The sequence below is a fragment of the Hemibagrus wyckioides genome, linkage group LG16 (assembly GCF_019097595.1).
Source record: "Hemibagrus wyckioides isolate EC202008001 linkage group LG16, SWU_Hwy_1.0, whole genome shotgun sequence".
Classification (NCBI taxonomy): domain Eukaryota; kingdom Metazoa; phylum Chordata; class Actinopteri; order Siluriformes; family Bagridae; genus Hemibagrus; species Hemibagrus wyckioides.
Genome location: NC_080725.1, coordinates 14785518 through 14803674, shown reverse-complemented (window position 1 = coordinate 14803674; position 18157 = coordinate 14785518). Strand labels below are relative to the sequence as shown.

Genomic DNA, 18157 nt, shown 5'->3' with positions numbered 1-18157 from the left:
TTTTGCTGTGTGACAGGGAGCATTGTCGTGCATGAAAATTGCTGGTTGATTGGGTGATGAACGGAGAGAAGGAACCGACTGTTGTAGAAGAAGGGTCTGATAAACATTTGCATTCACTCTGTCATGTAGCTGTATCAGAGGCCCAACTCCTGCTGCAGAAAACATCCCCCAAACCCTGACGCTTCCCTCTCCACCTTTCACTGACTTTTTGACACACTTTGGTTTCAGTCTTTCACCAGTTTCATAACGAACATATTTCCCATCGGACCCAAATAAATGAAACTTGCTTTCATCACTAAAGTGAACTTTAGACCGGTTCTCCTCTGTCCACACAACATGCTCCTCAGCAAAGGTTAGCCTAGCCTTTTAATTCTTTCTGCTAATGAGGTTTGGTCACTGCTTTCAGACCAAATTCTCTTAAAACATCGAGACACTGTATTATGAGACAGATCCTCACTCTGTTCAGCCCTGGCGCAGTGTTGAGGAATCCCAGCTGCAGTGTTGAACCGATTGCCCACTGAGGTTCTCTGCATTATCCTGTCCTCTCTTGCATTTGTCTTTTATGGACAACCAGCCTTCTTGGGGGACTTAAATGAGTTTGTGATATTGTGAAGATAAAATATTCTAGAAATAAGATTTGGAACAACCAATTTATCTTGCTATGGTAAGGGTCAGCCCTTTGGCCTTCATCTGGACAACTTGCTGCTGGAGGGTTTCAGTCAATTTAGAATGGCTCACCATCTTGCAAAGTCAGATAGGACGGCAGTTAAATAGAGTTTGTCAGATAATTAAAGAAATTAGCACCAGATTAACACCAATAACTGAAAGGTATTTGGTTTTCTCCAAAAGGTGTTTAAAATCCCATCTTTTGTTGAAAAATGTGTGAATTGTATGCCTTGGCATAACACCTACAAAACTGGGTAAACATACTGATTAAACTTCCTCTCAAATATTAGCCTGGGGAAAATCTGCAATCTTCATAAAGTAGAAATGTTCCTAAAAGTTACATATAAGCAAAAAATAAAATGTAAGCAGTGAACACAGAGCTAAAATAAATCCAAGCAGGAAACAGCTTCAACCTTTAAAACTTTATTTTCTGTTTAACATAGTTTGTTCTTCTCAAAGCAAAAACTCCAGTAGCCCCGCCCTCTGTGCCCGCAGTGTCAAGGTGTCCACTCCTCTGTTGGAGCTGGTGGAGAGAGGAATTGAGCATGGGCGGGGCTAACGTCCTTTTCTGCTAAAATGACTCGCGCACTTTGATAATACCTAAAAACTGTCGTAGCTTGGAAACGGTATATACAGAGCCGAGTGGAAATGTCCCACAGCTGAGGGCGTGTCTGCATCCAGACTGTTGATACACTCGCATGAGCTAGCAAGCGGAGATAAAATTGCCCACTGTACAGTTTAAGGCATGGCAATAAAAACAAGGGGAGAATTTTTCCGAAATAAAAGAATATGTACATTATATACACAAAGTGGGCGGAGCTTAAGGTGAAATTCCATCATGTCATATGTTAACATTGTTAGCTACATAATGCACTCTGATAATCTCTGATAGCATTAACTTCACCTCATACATAGCTGGGGTCATAGGACATTAAAAATCAGGTACTAATTGTGTTAGCAAGCTAAAACATTCCCGTGATATGATTGAGTTCAACTTGAGCTCTGCCCTTTCAGATCACATGAACAAAAAAGAAGAAATTTAAAGTAAAAAGAAATGTAGAGGAAGAGAGGAGGTAAATAGTTGGCATGTGCCGATAAACATTTTTCTATGCACAATTATATTTTGCCAAAAATACTAGTCTGTAGCTTGATCTGATTAGTCACCATAAACCAACTTCAACTTCCTACTTGTACAGCAGCAGTACTGCTAGCGTGCAGCCACGTTAGTTTACTAGCATCTTAGCTTTGCTCAAAGAAACTGCACTAATGTCCTGTGAATGCTAAGTACCGTGATGACTGACGATTATTGGCACATGCCTTAAATAGAGAGAAAGCAGGTGTAAGAGAAGGCGAGAGGATTCAGTTCAGTGTGGCGGGAGCCTCAGACGGATCGTGAAGTCTTCATTCCAGTAGAACCAAGGCTTCTGTCTCAGGGAACCTGTCGGAAAAAACAGAAGTCTGATCAGGACACGGAGGTTCGCATGCTAATGGATAATACACTCATACACTCCATGTCATGCAGTTAGAGAAAAATAATCCAGCAGAGGTACTAAACATGAATGTCAGATGATAAACCTGATTTCAAGCATCGTCTCTATTGATGAGAAGAAACTGGTGTTTACCTTCCTCACGCTGAAACTTGCTGGTTTCACTGGTTCCTCTTCCTCGAGGACCTGCAGCAGTCTCTGTCTCTCTCTGCCATTCTAGTCCACTAGGTAAAGGAACCTCCTTGTTCTTTACAAGTTTTCCACCCGAACCCAAGCGTTTAACACGCCCTCACGTTCTCTAGAAGCTGATCTGCTGTAGAGTTTTCTGGGAAACATTCAGATAAAACCGACCGTTTCAGCAACAGTGTTGGATTTTCCTTCATGTGATGAAGACAACTTAAGTCCACTTGTCCATCTTTACTTCTCCAGAACTCATCTAGAACTCATCTCATTTGGAGGAGTCTCTAATCCGCTCGTAAACGATGGTGGCTGCAGTAGCGCACGCAGGACCACATCTTGAAATCTTTGAACTCTGTACAGGACTCAAGCCTACACCGCTGTACGAGTATACTTCTCACCAACCTTGAAACCTTTAGGTGACTTGAGACCACAAGAAAGCTAAAAACTGCAGAAGACTGAAGTCCACCGCACATGTCCATTTGTCTGGGACAAGAGAGACTGAAGGTCATTTTTCCCCATTTAGGATGCGGAATGAGACAAGTCCACTTCTCCAGAAGAATGCATGTCCTCACACATGTTCATGTCCTTATTGCTGCTACTTGCATGTCTCGTTTTTCTTCTTCTTTTGTAAAAATATACTCCAGAATTCTTCTAGATCAAGTACCGATAATAATAATTCTCAGCCCAGGCTTCAAAAGTCTCTGTCTTTACTGAAGATTACTCCAAAAAAGGGGGAAAAAAAGCAGAACACCTTTTGAACCCCCCCCCAAAAAAAATTATAAAATAACAATAAAAATAAAGAAAAAAGTCTTCTACTGCTACACGGTGCACGTCCTTGGCTCTGATTGGCCCGAGGTTCACTGCTGGAGAAAGTTCTGGAAGAACAGCAGGACATTTCCTTCTGAAAATGTCTGTTTTACTTATCAAAAGCCCGTCAGACTTTAAAGTGAGTGAAGACTCGGGGCTTGTTGCGACGCTCCGTTACACATTTTAGGAATACATTCATTTGTAATAAACTTCCCAAGGATGCAAGGAAAAACAAAACGCCCAACACAAATCAAAAAAAAAAAAAAAAAAAAAAAATCTATATGACAATAAGGTAGCAGCCTTGAAAGTGCTCCAAATCAGATCACAGAAGTTTCAAATACTTTGTATGCAACAATAAAAAAATAAATCCATCATTCTTTTTTTTTTTTCCTTAAACAGCGATGAAAATTAAAAGTTGTCTCTCTCTTGCACTCGCACTCACACACACACACACACACGCACACAAAAGGCAATTAGTTCACATATGGTCCTCCAAAATAGGGAGAAATAATGTTACACAGTTTCATGGTGTTTTAAGGAGAACAGAAGAGCTACACTACTAACACTTCAACACTGCTCATCGACTCGCTCCAAATGCAATAACGGCTTACTAGAGAGCTAGCGTGGTAATTCGCTAGTTAACAGAGGAACACAGAGTAGTAAACCCCAACCCCAACATCACCATCCGTGTGTTAGTCTTGAAATGTTACATATGCACCACTTAATCTGCCGTTTAGGACGATTAGCAGAATAAAATACAGCCATTGCACATGGATATACCCACGTGTGCCTTTTTCCTACAAAGTGGTCGCTGCTCCCTCACTCAAGCTGATGTAGTGCTTAAGATGGCGACAGCACGATAGTCGACAAGGGGTGTTAAAAACAGGATTGGAACGAGGCTTAACACTCAAATGTCCTCCAAAAAAAAAGAAAAGAAAAAAAAAAATACCAGAGGAAAAAGGCAATACAGCACCACAGACGGGACGCAGGCAGAAGTACACACACACACACACACACACACACACACACACACACACACACACACACTCACCACCCAGTCCCATCTTTATCTCTTTAAGAACCTATGTACACATGAAAAGCAAATTAACACACACTCATGTGTGTCTCTCTCTCTAACACACTCACACTTCGGCGAAATACAAAAATTTCTTTTTGAACAAAATAAAAACATGGCATTTCCATTATATCTCTCGGTAATAAAGTTCTTTGTGCAGACTTTTCTTCAAATCGCTCACAAACAATCCAAAAAATATCAAACTAATCTAGCTTTAATTTTTTTTTTTTTTCCTTTTTCATTTTTCTTAAACAAGTGCAAATGTTCAAGTTTTTCAATTTTATAGCTTTCATGTGAAAACAAAACAAAACAAAAAAATAATACGACAGTGTTTGTATTTTGAGAGTGCATTCTCACACTCTGATCTGGCTAAATCACGAACATACTTACACACACTTGTATACAAACAGTTCAACACATAATATATGTAACAATATATTCACACGTTTTCGCATTGTTAAAAAAAAAAAAACACACAAAAACTCAATTTCAAATATTGAAATTCTGGTAATAAAGTGCAATAGCTTAGTTAAGGTGCTTAGACAAAGAGGTGTGAGAGCTCCCTTCACACACCATACCTCTGATCCACTCCCTGTCCTCGTCTGGAAGAGAGAGAGACATAACGAGAGAGTGGGTGAGAGAGGGAGTGAGAGTGCAGTGCACATTCGTCTGCTAGTTTGCTCCAGGTTAAGGCCTCAGGTAGACTCAAGTAAGGTTCTGCTGGATCAGTAATCCTCCACTGCCTCCATCTCTCCCAGCATCATCCGCTCGCTTGAGCCCAAAAACGAGTAACCTGCACACACACGCGTTTTAAATTTAACTTACTAAATATCTCTAAAAAAAAATTTCCTGCAAGGTCTAATCACTGCTGTTGGGGAAAAATGTTCTAAAGCATGTAGTAGCAGTAGTGGAACACTGTGTGGTGCTGTTGTACTAAAACAATGAGGAGACATGGAAAGCTTGAGTCGTGTTCGTGAAGTGAGGTTTAGTTTAAAATACGTTTTCTTAACCTCGAGAAAATGATTTGTATGTAATCCATTGAGAAGTGGACATGCCAGTGGACATGTAATGAGGTGTGAAATGGACAAACTAGATTAATTAGTAAATCAAAAACCAACTCGTGAAACTGCGCTGATTTTCTTGCAAACGTTTTTGGTGTGTCCTTTTGATTTATTAAGTGATGACTAAAATAAGTGCGTGTGTGTTGCACTAACCGAGGATGCTGGGATCAGAGTGGAGCATCATGCTGGGTTTCTTCTTCATTTTCCCACCCTGGCTGTCGTACATGCTGCCACTTTTACTAATGTGGCTTGTCTGGAACACAGACTGCAAATAATTAAACACCGGTGTTATAAAAACAAGGCATTTCTTTGAACATGAAATCCTAAAATAAACTCAACAAAATATAAAACACTGAATTTATTTTCTTTTGGTGATGGATGTTGGGTGTGTTGAATTATAAAGCTATGTGGCCCAAAAATGAAGACTCACTTGTAAGGGGAAGTTCATATTCAGTCCTGCAATCTCCTTACACAGCTGTAGACAGAAACACAGTAATAATCAACTAAAAAGTTGTAGTTCATGCATGAATTCATGAGCTTGTCTTGACAGCTGAAGAGAACAGAGTTTATTCACTGATTTTTAATGTTAAAAGTTAAAAACATGAAAACATGTTCAAAAGCTGCCATGATATTCTGATATTTAGTTCCCAAAAACCCATACCTAATAATTTTTCTGTAAATAAAGACAGAGAACTGCAATAGAAGTTTGTGGTAATCATAGGTGAACAGTGACCTGCTGCTGCTGTCTCTGCTGGTTGGCTTTCTGCTTGGCACGACGCTCCAGGAACTGCTTTGCGAACTCTTTGGCTTCGACTGTGTCGCCCAGGTATGAGCGTATGAAGTCGTGAACCTCGTATGGGGACTCCACTTCCTTTAGATATGCCACAATGGTGGCCACTAAACACACACGGAAGATTTGTAAATTTGGTGACTGGTTGATTGACTACTCTTTTGTTCAAAACAGAAACTGTGCTCTTATTAAATTCATATGACTTATACAGCAATTTCTATATCTATATAATTTATATATATCTATATATATATATATACACACACACACATATACACATACATACATACATAATATATATATACATACATTATATTTTATATATATATATATATATATATATATATATATATATATATATATATATATATATATATATATATATATATACACACATACACACACATATCTCTAGAGAAAGAGGGGTAGTGGGTCTGTATTGAAATGCATTACCGTCCACAGAGGAGGACGAGTTGTTGGTTGAGGTGTTGAGAGCATGCAGCATTTGTTCACACCATGTGGTGAATCCATCCTGCTGAGGCTTCATGCCCTGTAGAAGCTTCAGCAGCCGCTCCTCTTCTTCGGTCCTCTTCCGACGGTTCAGCATGTACTGTTCACTACTAGTAGTACTACTATCACCACACACACACACACACACACACACACGGTCTTTAATATAAGCAGGTGAGCTAGCACACTGTAATAGAGAGAGCTCTTAAGTATTTTAAGGTGTATGTGTACCTGAATGAGGGGCTACTCATGCTGTGCTTCATGCCCATGTTACGATGGTTGACTTGGTTTTTAACCGCCTCGTCCCAGATGCCCATACTGCTGCCTCCATTGGAACTGCTGATCTTCCCCTCCATTCCAGTCCACATTCCCACAGAACTGTCACTCCACTGCCCCATCGCCAGCTACACACACACACACCCCAAAACTTTAGATTTAGCAAGGGAATTGTAATTTCTGAAGAAAATGCAGAGAAATTACACGGCTAAAACAAATGCATGGTCTTGCTAATGTGTTGGTACGTAGTTGCCACAGTACTCTAGGAGATTGCTAGGGTGTTGATATGAAGTGGACATGGTATTCCAGGTGGCTGCTAGATGGCTAGCGTGTCGTTTGTTGGTTGCTATGGTATGCTAAAGGCTGTTGCTAGCATGTCACCAGGCAGCGGATACAGCATATCTGGGGGTTACTTTGCCAGGCACAAGAATCTCTATTTTATGTACGAAAAGTTGTACCTGAGTTTAAAAAACAGTCAAAGTTGAGTCTTTTGCATTTGGTCAGTTGATAGCTGACCAACAAGGAGCTCTGCTGCTAACCGGTAAGTATGCTAGTCTGAACTATTAAAACGTGAATGTGTGTAGTGTTGAGTCTCACCCTCTGCTGTTGAGCTCTCTGTTGTTGCTGTTCCAGAAGACCGAGATTCTTTCCCTGAGCTTTACCCAGAGAGAGCGACCCTGCCTGTGCCGAGCTCCAACCTGCACCTCCCTGCACCTCCCGCTGGTGCTGCTGACTCTGCTGGAGCAATTTCATGAGGAGCTCCTGCTGACGACACTGCTGTGCAGGAACACACACACACTTCAGTATCCATGTATGCACCAAGTCAGTTCCTCAGTCTTCGAATAGCGTTTTATGTTACAATACATGTGTTTTCCATGGTGATGTAAGCAGTGCACGTTTTGATAGTTGTGTACCTGTTCACGTTTGCGCCTGTACAACTCCTCCTCCTCTCTCCTCTTCTGCTCCTCCTGCTGCCTTCTCTTCTCTTCCCGACGCTTTCGCTCCTCATCCTCCCTCTTCACCCTGAGTTCAGCTTCATGCCTCTCCTGCTGGAGCTGACGCAACCATACACACATTTAATGAAATTAAATTATGAAATGAAATCAGTACAAATGGCAGACACGCACGGATATAAAGTGAAAGGTGACCCCTAAGCCAGTCTTACTTTCTGCAGCTGCTCGAGAGTTGGACCCTGAGGTGAGGTCAAATCCCACAGACCGACCTCAGCACCTGCATGAGAAAATCAATATATTCATGTTTTTAGCTTTAATGCTAATTGCCAGGAGTGTTCTAAATTAAGTATTCATAAAGGAATGTGTTTTGAACGGAGTGTTCTCAAAAAATTGTTCAGCAAAGAGCACTCTAGATCAAGCATTCATGAAGAAATATTTTTACAGGAGAATTCCACAGTGTTCTAAACAGAGGGTTTCACCTGAAGCGTTCCTAACTAAGTGTTCTAAATGGAGTAACAGGTCATTCAGAAGCTCTTTCATTAACAGCACATCCTTTAAAAGATATCATATAGGAACACATCATTTAGAACACTTCCTTCAGAACAAGCCTTCAGGTACGCATCAAAATATTTCCTTTAGCACAAGCACTTTTAGGAACGCATCATTTAGAACACACTGTTAAAATGCTCCTGATGATATATTCCATCTGAAGTGTTCCTAAATGAAGCGGTTCTAAAGGTGTTATCTAAATTAGCTGTTCCCTAATGGAGTGTTTTTTTGTATGTCTCTCTTTCTCTTGCAGTGTTGTTGGAGGGCAGAGGGTGTGGAGTGTGTATAAAGCTGAATTAACCTTACCTGGTGTCTGTGAGGATGAGGTATGAATGTCCCAGGCTTCTGGCACAGATCGGTTCATAGCAGGCATAATTCCTGCTTCACCACACCTGAAACACACACAAAGTGTTAAGGAGCTAGTCTGAAGTGAGAATGTGAGTGTGACAGTGAGAGAGAGAGAGAGAGAGAGAGAGAGAGAGAGACAGAGAGAGAGAGGGGGGGGGGTACCTGTTCATGTGTTGGAATCTCATTTGGAGCTGCTGGTAGAGAGCTGCTGTGGCTGCCTGCTCCAACTGCTTCTTCAACAACTCCTGGTCCATATTACCCTACAGACACACACACACTCAGAGTTCACAAAACATACAACATTCCACATTTTCATTCCTCTGTTTAAGTGTGTGTTTTCTTTACCAGCAGTGGAGGAGGTGAGGGTCCCGGTGAGAAAGGCACACGTCCCCACATCTTTATGACATCCCCCAGCGGCTGGAAACCTTCGTCACAGCCTCTCTTCACCAGCAGGGTCATCGTGAAATAACCGGCCTGGAACCATTCACACATCTCCACTGGACTGAACGGGCCTGAGGTGGGAGGACACACACACACACACACACAATAAAAACCTGTTTTACACAAGTACAGAAAGGTAGAAACTTTATTCCCCATTCCAGAAAATGTATCTTTTTAATGTTTTTACAATAAAAATAACCTACAAATTGTATATTTTGTTGGTAAACATTTTGCCTGTATACTAAATTAATACTACTAATAAACTATAATTGATAATACATTAAAACTAAATGAAAGCAACATCAAACAAAAATCACAGTATAAAAAATAAACACGAGAACAAAATACAAATAAAAATCAAAATGGACACCATTAAGTAAGCTTAAATTACAAATAAAATCATACCTTGGATCTCTCCTTGAGGGTCTTTGTAGAACCACTTCATGGCAGACTCGTGTGTGAGCGGTAGAGCGCCGGCAGAGTGAGGCAGGGTGTGTGTGTTGGGGTGGGAGTGTGTGTGTGTGGTGGGGAGAGCGTGTGTGCGAGTGACAGCAGCTCCATGGCTCTCCTGCAATGCCTGTGTAAAACGTTCTTCCTCTAGAGACGTGTCCTGAAGAGATGCCACCATCTTCTCCGCCTCCTGAACACATCATCACAGCCAATGACGTTAAACCCTTTTACACCATTCTGATGTTTAAATAAAAAGAAACTTAAACTACAAAAAAATGTATGAAACAAAACTAGCTCTAATGAGTATCAGAATATTTGATTAAATAAAACACATACTGTAAAATAGAAATAAACAATAATAAGAAACAGGATAGAAAAGCAAACAAAAATCAAATAATAATAGCATTGAAAATAAATATAAAAAACACTACTACACAAAATGTGTGAAATAAATAAAAGCAGAACATAAGCAAAATTAATGTGTAAAAGTTATGCAAACAGTAATAAAAGCAACTAATGTGTTTTTAGCTGATTTGGTTAAATAACTGACATTTCACTTTTCAGAAAAACACCTTGATCAACTGTTTTGTATGAAGGCTTTCAGCACACTGAGAAGGCAGGAGGAAAGAAAAAACAACACACACCTACACAAACATGGCACTGACCTGCTGCATGTGCGTCATGCCGTCCTCCTCCTCGTTGTCGCCTCCCGGAGGCAGGACATCAGCAGCCGTGATGGGAGGAGAGGACGTCCTGGCAGGAGGAGAGCTCTGCGGCAGCTTAGTGCTGCCCCCTACTGGAGCTGCGCCTGAAACACACATCACTCATGTTTAAGGGCCACCACTTCTCTCATTGTTCCAATTAACTACACTGCCTGAGAGTGCAGACGTTTTAAAGATAAGAGACGACACGCACAGTCATACGGCACAACATGGATAAAGTCAGGGGTTGGATTGAGAAATCACACAAAATAACATGGAAATAAATAAACATTTTATAAGCATTTTTTTTTTTCATTAAACACAATTTCACACTTTACAATTTACTGCATGGAGGTGTAAATGAAGCAATTTATTATTTGGGTCTTTAATTAAATTATGAATAAGATTCACATGACATCTGTCTTTAACTTGGTTTCTGGGGGATAAAAAAATATTCCCCAATAAAACTGACTTAAATTAGGCACATTTATGACTAATGAATGCATTCAAATGTGAAGTGACTGTATTAATGTAAATACCTTCACTAATCTGGAGGCTAAACTTTGGTGGAGCAACACAAGGTGGAAGTGGTTCCTGTTCTGAGGTGAGAGCACAGACAGAAAAGGTGGAAGGAGGAGAAGAAGCAGCAGCAGCTTTTATCTCTCCACCATCAGACGCTCCAGATGCCTCAATGTCCTCTACTGGAAAAGACAGAGTGAGGAAAGAGTGAGCGAACGTTCCACTTTAACATCCCATCCATCTACTCATATATAATACACCTCTACACGTCTTTAATTACCTTTGTCAGCAGAGCTATCCTTCCTCTCTTGCTCGGCCTCGTCTTCCTCCTCCAGAGCCTCAAATTCCAGCTCCTGGTCTTCAGGGATCATGTCTCTCGAGCTCTTCTACACATAAAATAAAATAATTTACGAAATTACTGCACTCAGCTTCCATGTATGTGACGTATTTTAAATTGTCCCACTGAATTCACATTTCTAAAGAAAGACCTGTCAATCAGAGAGGTCACTGTAACCTTACAGAGTTTTCTGTGGTTTTCCAGAGAAAACACACCACTACACAAGGAATTCAAAGTGACACAAGTGACAACTAACTGATAATGATAACCACATTAAAATACAATAAAAAAAAAAGAACACAAAATCTATCCACATGAACGACTTCAAGAAAATGAAATTATAAACAATATTGCTATGCTAACCACAAAGTGAAAGCCTGAGACAAAAGTGTGTCACTGATGTCCAGCATCGGGTTTTCTGAACAAGTCATACACCTGAACAACGAAATCTCTGCCTCACCTTAACACACATGAACGCTCCAGACGAATCGAAGGTGCCCATCTCGCCCTCCTCTTCATCAGTGCACCACTCTGGCAGACCATCTCTCTCTTCCTCCCCTCCCTCACTCCCTGTCCTCCGCCGGACCATTTCGCCTTCCCGGAAATCAAAGTCGAACTTTCGGCGTCGCCCGTCTCCGTTACCGTGGTCTCTCCATCCAGCCGAGCGCGGGCCTCCGTCTGGGAAAAGTCCATAGTCCAGAACAGGTCAATGACAGAACACACCCCTATTATGAAGTGAACGCATGTGTGCGTGTGCATGTGTACCATCACGTCGAGTCCCGGCCACCCGCCAGCTTCCACCTCCGTCTCCAACTACACCTCCTTCCTCCTCGTCCTGCTCCTCACGGAGCGTGCGCCAGTTATCGCTGTCGGAACGGTTGTAATCCTTTCGCCCTGTCCCTCCGTCCTCAAAGCCTCCGCGTCCCCCCTCTCTTCTCAGTGGCTTCTCAAAACGGCGCTCACCTCTGAAACAGGAGGGGACAGGATTAAACAAATAGAGAAAGAGGCAGAGGAGGTTGTACTCTGCATTTAAAAGAAAAAGCCCTACATTTAGAACACCTAACCCTTCTGTAATGCTCATTACTCACACTGTAACCATGGCAACACTCTTACCCATCCTAGCTAATAACTAAGTGAATTTCTAATCAGAATAAGTGTACATAATTCATTTTCACTCGCTAATAAAACCACTAAATTTGCTGTCATTTTATTCATTATTAATCTTTTATTTGAAATATACTTCAGTATTCAGGAGAACGAGCACACAATTTGATCAAGAAACCAAATTCCTGAATATTAAAAATAAGCTAAGAAACAGACAGGATGTACAGCATGCTGTCCGAGAACACACCTGTCATCCCAGCTTTGGCTGCGGTGCACCTCTCGGCTGCGCCCGAATCCCACCTCCTCTTCCACTCCTCTTTGGTAGAACCCTCCTTCTCCTCTTCCCCTCCCTAACAAATATCAAACACAGGTTGTGTCACATTCATCATACATACGTGTGTGTGAGTGAGAGAGAGTGAGAGACAGCAAGAGAGACACACCTCGCCCTCCTCTAGCGCTCCCTCTGCTTCGGGACACGCCCACTGGGGCAGCCCCGCCCCCTTTGCCCATGAGCCTCAGCACAGCCACGCTGTTCACTGACATGGAGAAGTTCCTCTGTGGATAAACAAATAAAGATATAAATAAAAAAGCGAGTGTAAAAGTGTTTGGAAGGAAATGACTCAAAGTATGTGCAGTGACCTGCTCCTCCTCAGTCAGAGGCACCAGAGCCAGGGGCTGCTGCGGCTCGTCCTGCAGGATGGCAGCAAACTCCTTATCCTGCATGTCCTCTGGGACCTACACAAACACACACACACACACACACACACACACACACAGTGAGCTGACAGTGCATGTGCCCAGAGTGTCGCTGTCTTCCCCCTCTCTTCCTTTCTCTCTCACCTTGTTATCTTTGACATAAAGTGCTAACATCTCCTCGCGGCCGTAGCGGTACTCGGCCAGCTTGGACTTTGGCATTGCTGGGGAAAGAGGTGGAGACGTGATGCTCCCTCCTCTGGATAGTGCACGGAGCCTGTGGAGAGGGGACACACACATCATCAAAAACGTACTTATTTTACTAAATCACTTGTCTAATGTCCCTCAGAGAAACATTTCCACAAATATGACCCCCTAATTGTTGTCTTAGATCCAATGTTTCAATTTAGACTTATAAAATAATATAAAGTATAACAAATACCGAAAGTACCATTTGTGGATAACCATCTTTGGTGGCATTACTAATAAATTTTATTAACTGACTACAGCTATGAACATGTCCAATGTTAGTTTTTATTTAGAGAATTTGTTTAGGAAGTCCACACAAAACCCTATACATAGAATTCTTTGGCTTTGTTCTTCCACAGTCTGATACAGGGTCTGTAGAAATATAATAAAATCAGTGTGATACTGGACATATGGGACACACTGTGTTTATTAACTGTTCATAAAAATAACTGATTTGGAAAACAAAAACCAAGTCTGTGTTCCTGAGTGTGTAATTTTATACCTGTGATGCTTGCAGTTACACGTGTTGTGTTATTTATCGGTGTGTGTCGGTGAGCCGTTAGTAAATCACTTCTCTAAACTAATTCAGAACAAAGCGGTCACCTTCAGGAAACATCTGCTTCCTCGTATGATGGGGAAGTAAAACAAACACAGCTAGCATGGAGAGAGAGAGAGAGAGAGAGAGAGAGAGAGAGAGAGAGAATTACCATTCTGGACCAAAGTTAAGTGTCTCAGCAGTCATGTTCTCCTCGTCCTCAGGGCTCAAAAGTTCTGCTGAAGTGAAAATCAAAGTGTTTATATGAGGATTAATACCTTATGTACAGACAAAAATCCTTAGAAACAGATCAGCATCTGAGACTGATGTGTAAAAGCACAAGTGTCTTCATTACCGTTACAACGGCTCAACTTCTCAATTCAGGAAAAACTCAAATAAATGATGTTATACAAATAAATGATGAGCATCTGTACAACAAAAGGCGATCAGAGCATGACCCGCATCTGTACAGCCCTATTTGGACGGGATTCCTTTTTTCAGAGTGTATAATGTAAAATTGACACCTGTTTGGTATTTAGCATCATTATGATAAATAGATTAGACTATCTGATGTCCAGCATGCATCATCGTTAGGCTTCTATCCATCTGTGAGCATCTGCACAGTGAAGTGTTAACACGAGTTTATTATTAAGATAATTTGTGCACACCAGAATTGCTTTGATAGTTTAAGTACTCAGAACATATCACACTAATGAACTTACAATCAGATTCACAGCACTCAGTGCACTCATCTAACTTTTTTCTTTACAGCTGGGGGTTAAGAAACTTGCTCAATTTCAACCGCTTGGTGGTGCTGGGACTCAAACTCACAATCTTCTCACACCAAGCTGAATATTAAGACATTCATCCACAAAATGTTTCCTCATCTTCAATCATTTCCTCAAAAGTGTGCATATTTTTATATCAATAACATCAGCCTAATTGAATAAGATGTCCAATATTTAAATATAATGCTGGTGTGATGTTTAAGCTGAAGAGATAACTAGACAGAGCTCTCAAGCACAGAGTTACTGGAATAAATTTCACTTGTATAAAATAAAACAGACATGATGTCAGATAGGATCGGACTCTACATGATGAAAACATTCTAACTGCACTTACACTTCTAACCTGATTCTGTTTTAAAGCAACATCACAAAGGGGAAAACAAAAAATTAAAGACACTTCTGATCTTAAGGAAACGTTAACACTGTAGTGTGTAGTTTTATCTGGAGTATTTAATCATGTCATTCACTTGTTAGCTGCGTTAAAGATGATCTGATTGCACGTTTTGTTTGTAGAGTGCTTACCTTTTACCAGGGCGAGTGAGACAGCAGGAGCAGTGTTGCTGTATGATGATGTGTATATGTTTGTAGCTACTCTGAGCTCTATATCAGTGAACTGATAGCTGCCAAACACTGAATATAAGAGCTTGAGGGAAAAACGGAACCAATGGGGAAAAAAAAAAGCCAAGATTTCTATTTTACAAACACACTGTGAGTGAATGTGGATATGAGCGAATGTTTCCGGGCAGTTTAGTTGTGATTCGTACGGTCACTATCGCCAGACCCTTCTCTCTCTTTCTGACGTGCCTCGTCTGACCTGCAGGGAAGAAAAGAGACAGGAAAAGAAGTGTAAAGTGGTCATCAGTGTGTGTGTGTATCAAAACAATAAAAAAAAAGCACCTGTTTAGTATTCTTAAGCGTCTAACTAAAAGCGTATCATGCACTAAGTGAACTATAATTATGCGCATGTGCACTACACATTCAAATGGTGAATGATTTTAGATTCATCAAAAACACAAAAATCTTCATGTGCTGCTTCAAACACGTGAGACGTGAATGTTGATTATGTATTCCTGAATCTCAGACAGATCAGCACGCCTGGTTTTAATGGGAGTCAGAGGTTATCTTCAAGTTGTTTGTGTCTAACTGTTAGAAATTACCACAAGCACGTTTTCTGCAAACTATCCAAGTTAAATATCTGTAACAAGGTTATAAACTAGCATTATAACAACATGTTTACAAAACATCAGACAACTCAGAATTATATGACAAACTCAACATTACACGACCTTCTTAGAGTGAAATATTTATTTCTATAAAAAAAATAAACAAGTATTAAAACGATAACTAGTAACATAAAACTAAACACTTAATACGCACTGCTTAAAATAAATAAGTGACCCGTGGTCTTTAATTTATTATAGTTCTCAACCTTTTCCACATACTGGCCAATGAACAAGGCTATGTCTCAAATCGTTGTCAACGCCCTACATAGGTGCCCTACATAGCGTACGAGTTCGTTCCCTCAGCCTCTTCTGTAGTGCACTACGACACAAACAGACCGCCATTAAGGATTCCGCCTGATATAATGTCAGCGTTTTCACAAATATGCAGAAACGTTATACCCGCTAGCAGCTAAACTGTGAAAGACATTCATTTAGCTGTATTCAGTATTTATAAACCAAACTGAGCAAATCTCTCAAAACTCTAAATGAACAAATTAAGCTTGAACCGGGAGACGAAATGAAGCACCACCCAGCCACGACCTGCATTACCCTGCGCCGGCCGCCTCCTAAACTTTACCCCGGGGATCAACTCAAGGCCTTTACAACTTAACACTTTTGTCAACGTTTTCAGTTATGTTTTTACAAACGTTCAGCGCGTTCGTCAAAGTCTCTGACTCGACCAAACACCCTGCATGCATAATTATGACAAAAAACGTGCTTTTCTTACCTTTTCCTTCAGCAAAATGAACAAAACTGGAGCCTACTAGCTAGCAAGCAAGCGACAGCAGGCTAGCCAGCCAGCTAATGCCTTCACGTAAACTTATCTACGACTTCACTCCGTTTGCAAGCGCGTGCATCGCAGTAATAAAAAAAATTCGCCTTAAATATATTTAATTTTTGCAGCTACTTTTTTTTTTTTTACAAACACGATAATTAAGTGAATATTTACTTTTCTTTATTTTGCTACGCTCGCCGTTTTTCTCTCTCGTCTTGTTTGTGTTTTACAAAAATGGCTGTTCAACGCGACTCACGTGCCAAGTTTATCCAATCAGAGAGGGCTTTCTCCGACCATTTGCGCTGAGTCCCAAATTCCTGTTTACTACCTATAGCAATGCACTACATAGGGCATTACAAAAACTAGCCACTAACGGCAAGTGTAGTGTACTTCGTTGCCGTTAGGAAGCTATGTGGGATTCGGCCGTGCGTAGTTGATGTTGGGCGAAACCGCTAGCGTCAGTGGTTAGCATGGCGTCCTGAAATACAAACCACTTGTCTTTGTTAAACGCTGCAGTTGTGGAATGTGGCAATACTTGTGGTGTTTAATAAATTCACCCATCCATCTCCTATTTTTTTTTACTGCTCAAAATGCTTACATTAATTTCACATTCATGGCTAGTCAGGTTGTGTTGTTTTTCAACACAGTTTTTTTTAATGATTAATGTAATAAATTAACTCTTATTGTGAATCAAACAGTATTATTGGAAACAATCAGTGTCACAAAAACATATAGTGTTCAATGAACCCTTACACTGTTTAATTAACACATGCAACACACCGTTGAATTAACCCCTGAACAATTCAACTGAATCCCTAAATGAAAATTGATTAAATTTGCTGATAAAACGTTCAAAGACGTATTAAAGTGTTGAATTAACACAGCAATGTCCTATTTAACATATTAACTCAGGTGCTGAATTAAAGCTAACAATGAGCTACAGATTAAAGTGAAAATAATAGTAAGGAATAAATGAATTAGAGGTAATGTAGGTTGGTTTTTGTGTACCTTAATGTTGTTGGTTGATAGTCGCAGCTCATCTGAGGATCGTACGAGGATTTCTCTCAGAGATAAGCAGAAAATTGATTAAATTTGCTGATAAAACTTTCAATGATGTATTAAAGTGTTGAATGAACACAGCAGTGTCCTATTTAACATAGGTGCTGAAGTAAAGCCAACAATAAACAACAGATTAAAGTGAAAATAATAGTAAGGAATAAATAAACTCTGAGTTGTGTTGAATTAGAGGTATTTGGTTGGTAGGTTGGTTTTTGTATGGCTCTAGGGTGAGATATCCTCCTGAATTTGATATATACATTACTCACAAAAAGTTAAGGATATTCGGTTTACGGGTGAAATTTCAGGATGCACCTAAAATGCACTATAACCTTTACAGGTGAACTTAATTTGACCTTCTCTACACTTCTGAATGCACATGTCCAACTATTCAGTGTTTCAGTACTTTTTGCATAACTTGCTGTTCTCTAACAAGGTGCTTAACGGCAAAATCCACAACTGGTGTTTGATCCATGAATCGACCAATAAATTTTCTGGTTCAATTAGAATTGGTATTTAAACAGTCCTCTTCATCATGCTGTTCACATTCTGACATCATGAGACCAAGACTACACCTAACAACT

The 18157-nt window shown here is 40.5% G+C and overlaps 1 protein-coding gene across 2 annotated transcripts; it reads right to left on the bottom strand.

Moving 5' to 3' along the window:
• Positions 1–1073: 1073 nt before the first annotated feature.
• On the bottom strand, positions 1074–16763 carry gigyf1b (GRB10 interacting GYF protein 1b). 2 transcript variants are annotated; one of them, XM_058412208.1, is made up of 26 exons: positions 16470–16763; positions 15042–15333; positions 13904–13970; positions 13095–13224; positions 12894–12989; positions 12695–12809; positions 12502–12604; positions 11916–12115; positions 11611–11828; positions 11094–11199; positions 10834–10995; positions 10259–10401; positions 9549–9783; positions 9048–9214; positions 8865–8962; positions 8661–8746; positions 8018–8082; positions 7767–7907; positions 7450–7629; positions 6808–6980; positions 6520–6698; positions 6010–6173; positions 5707–5751; positions 5430–5541; positions 2289–5008; positions 1074–2104 (listed from the first exon to the last, which is right to left on the bottom strand). In XM_058412208.1, the coding sequence occupies exons 3-25, from the start codon at positions 13936–13938 to the stop codon at positions 4941–4943; spliced, it is 3021 nt and encodes a 1006-aa protein (XP_058268191.1). In that variant the 5' UTR covers positions 13939–13970; positions 15042–15333; positions 16470–16763; the 3' UTR covers positions 1074–2104; positions 2289–4940. The 2 variants fall into 2 exon arrangements, with proteins under 2 accessions (XP_058268191.1, XP_058268192.1); XM_058412209.1 differs by lacking the exon at positions 16470–16763 and having other exon boundaries at positions 7450–7626; positions 15042–15285.
• Positions 16764–18157: the final 1394 nt, after the last annotated feature.

Excerpts from the sequence above, each read along its gene's own strand:
- gigyf1b (XM_058412208.1), bottom strand. The coding sequence starts at position 13,938 with ATGACTGCTGAGACACTTAACTTTGGTCCAGAATG. Across the intron at positions 8,083-8,660 it reads CTCATCCTCACAGACACCAG|GTGCTGAGGTCGGTCTGTGG; the intron begins GTAAGGTTAATT and ends TTTCTCATGCAG. Across the intron at positions 6,699-6,807 it reads ATGAGTAGCCCCTCATTCAG|TAGTACTACTAGTAGTGAAC; the intron begins GTACACATACAC and ends GTGTGGTGATAG.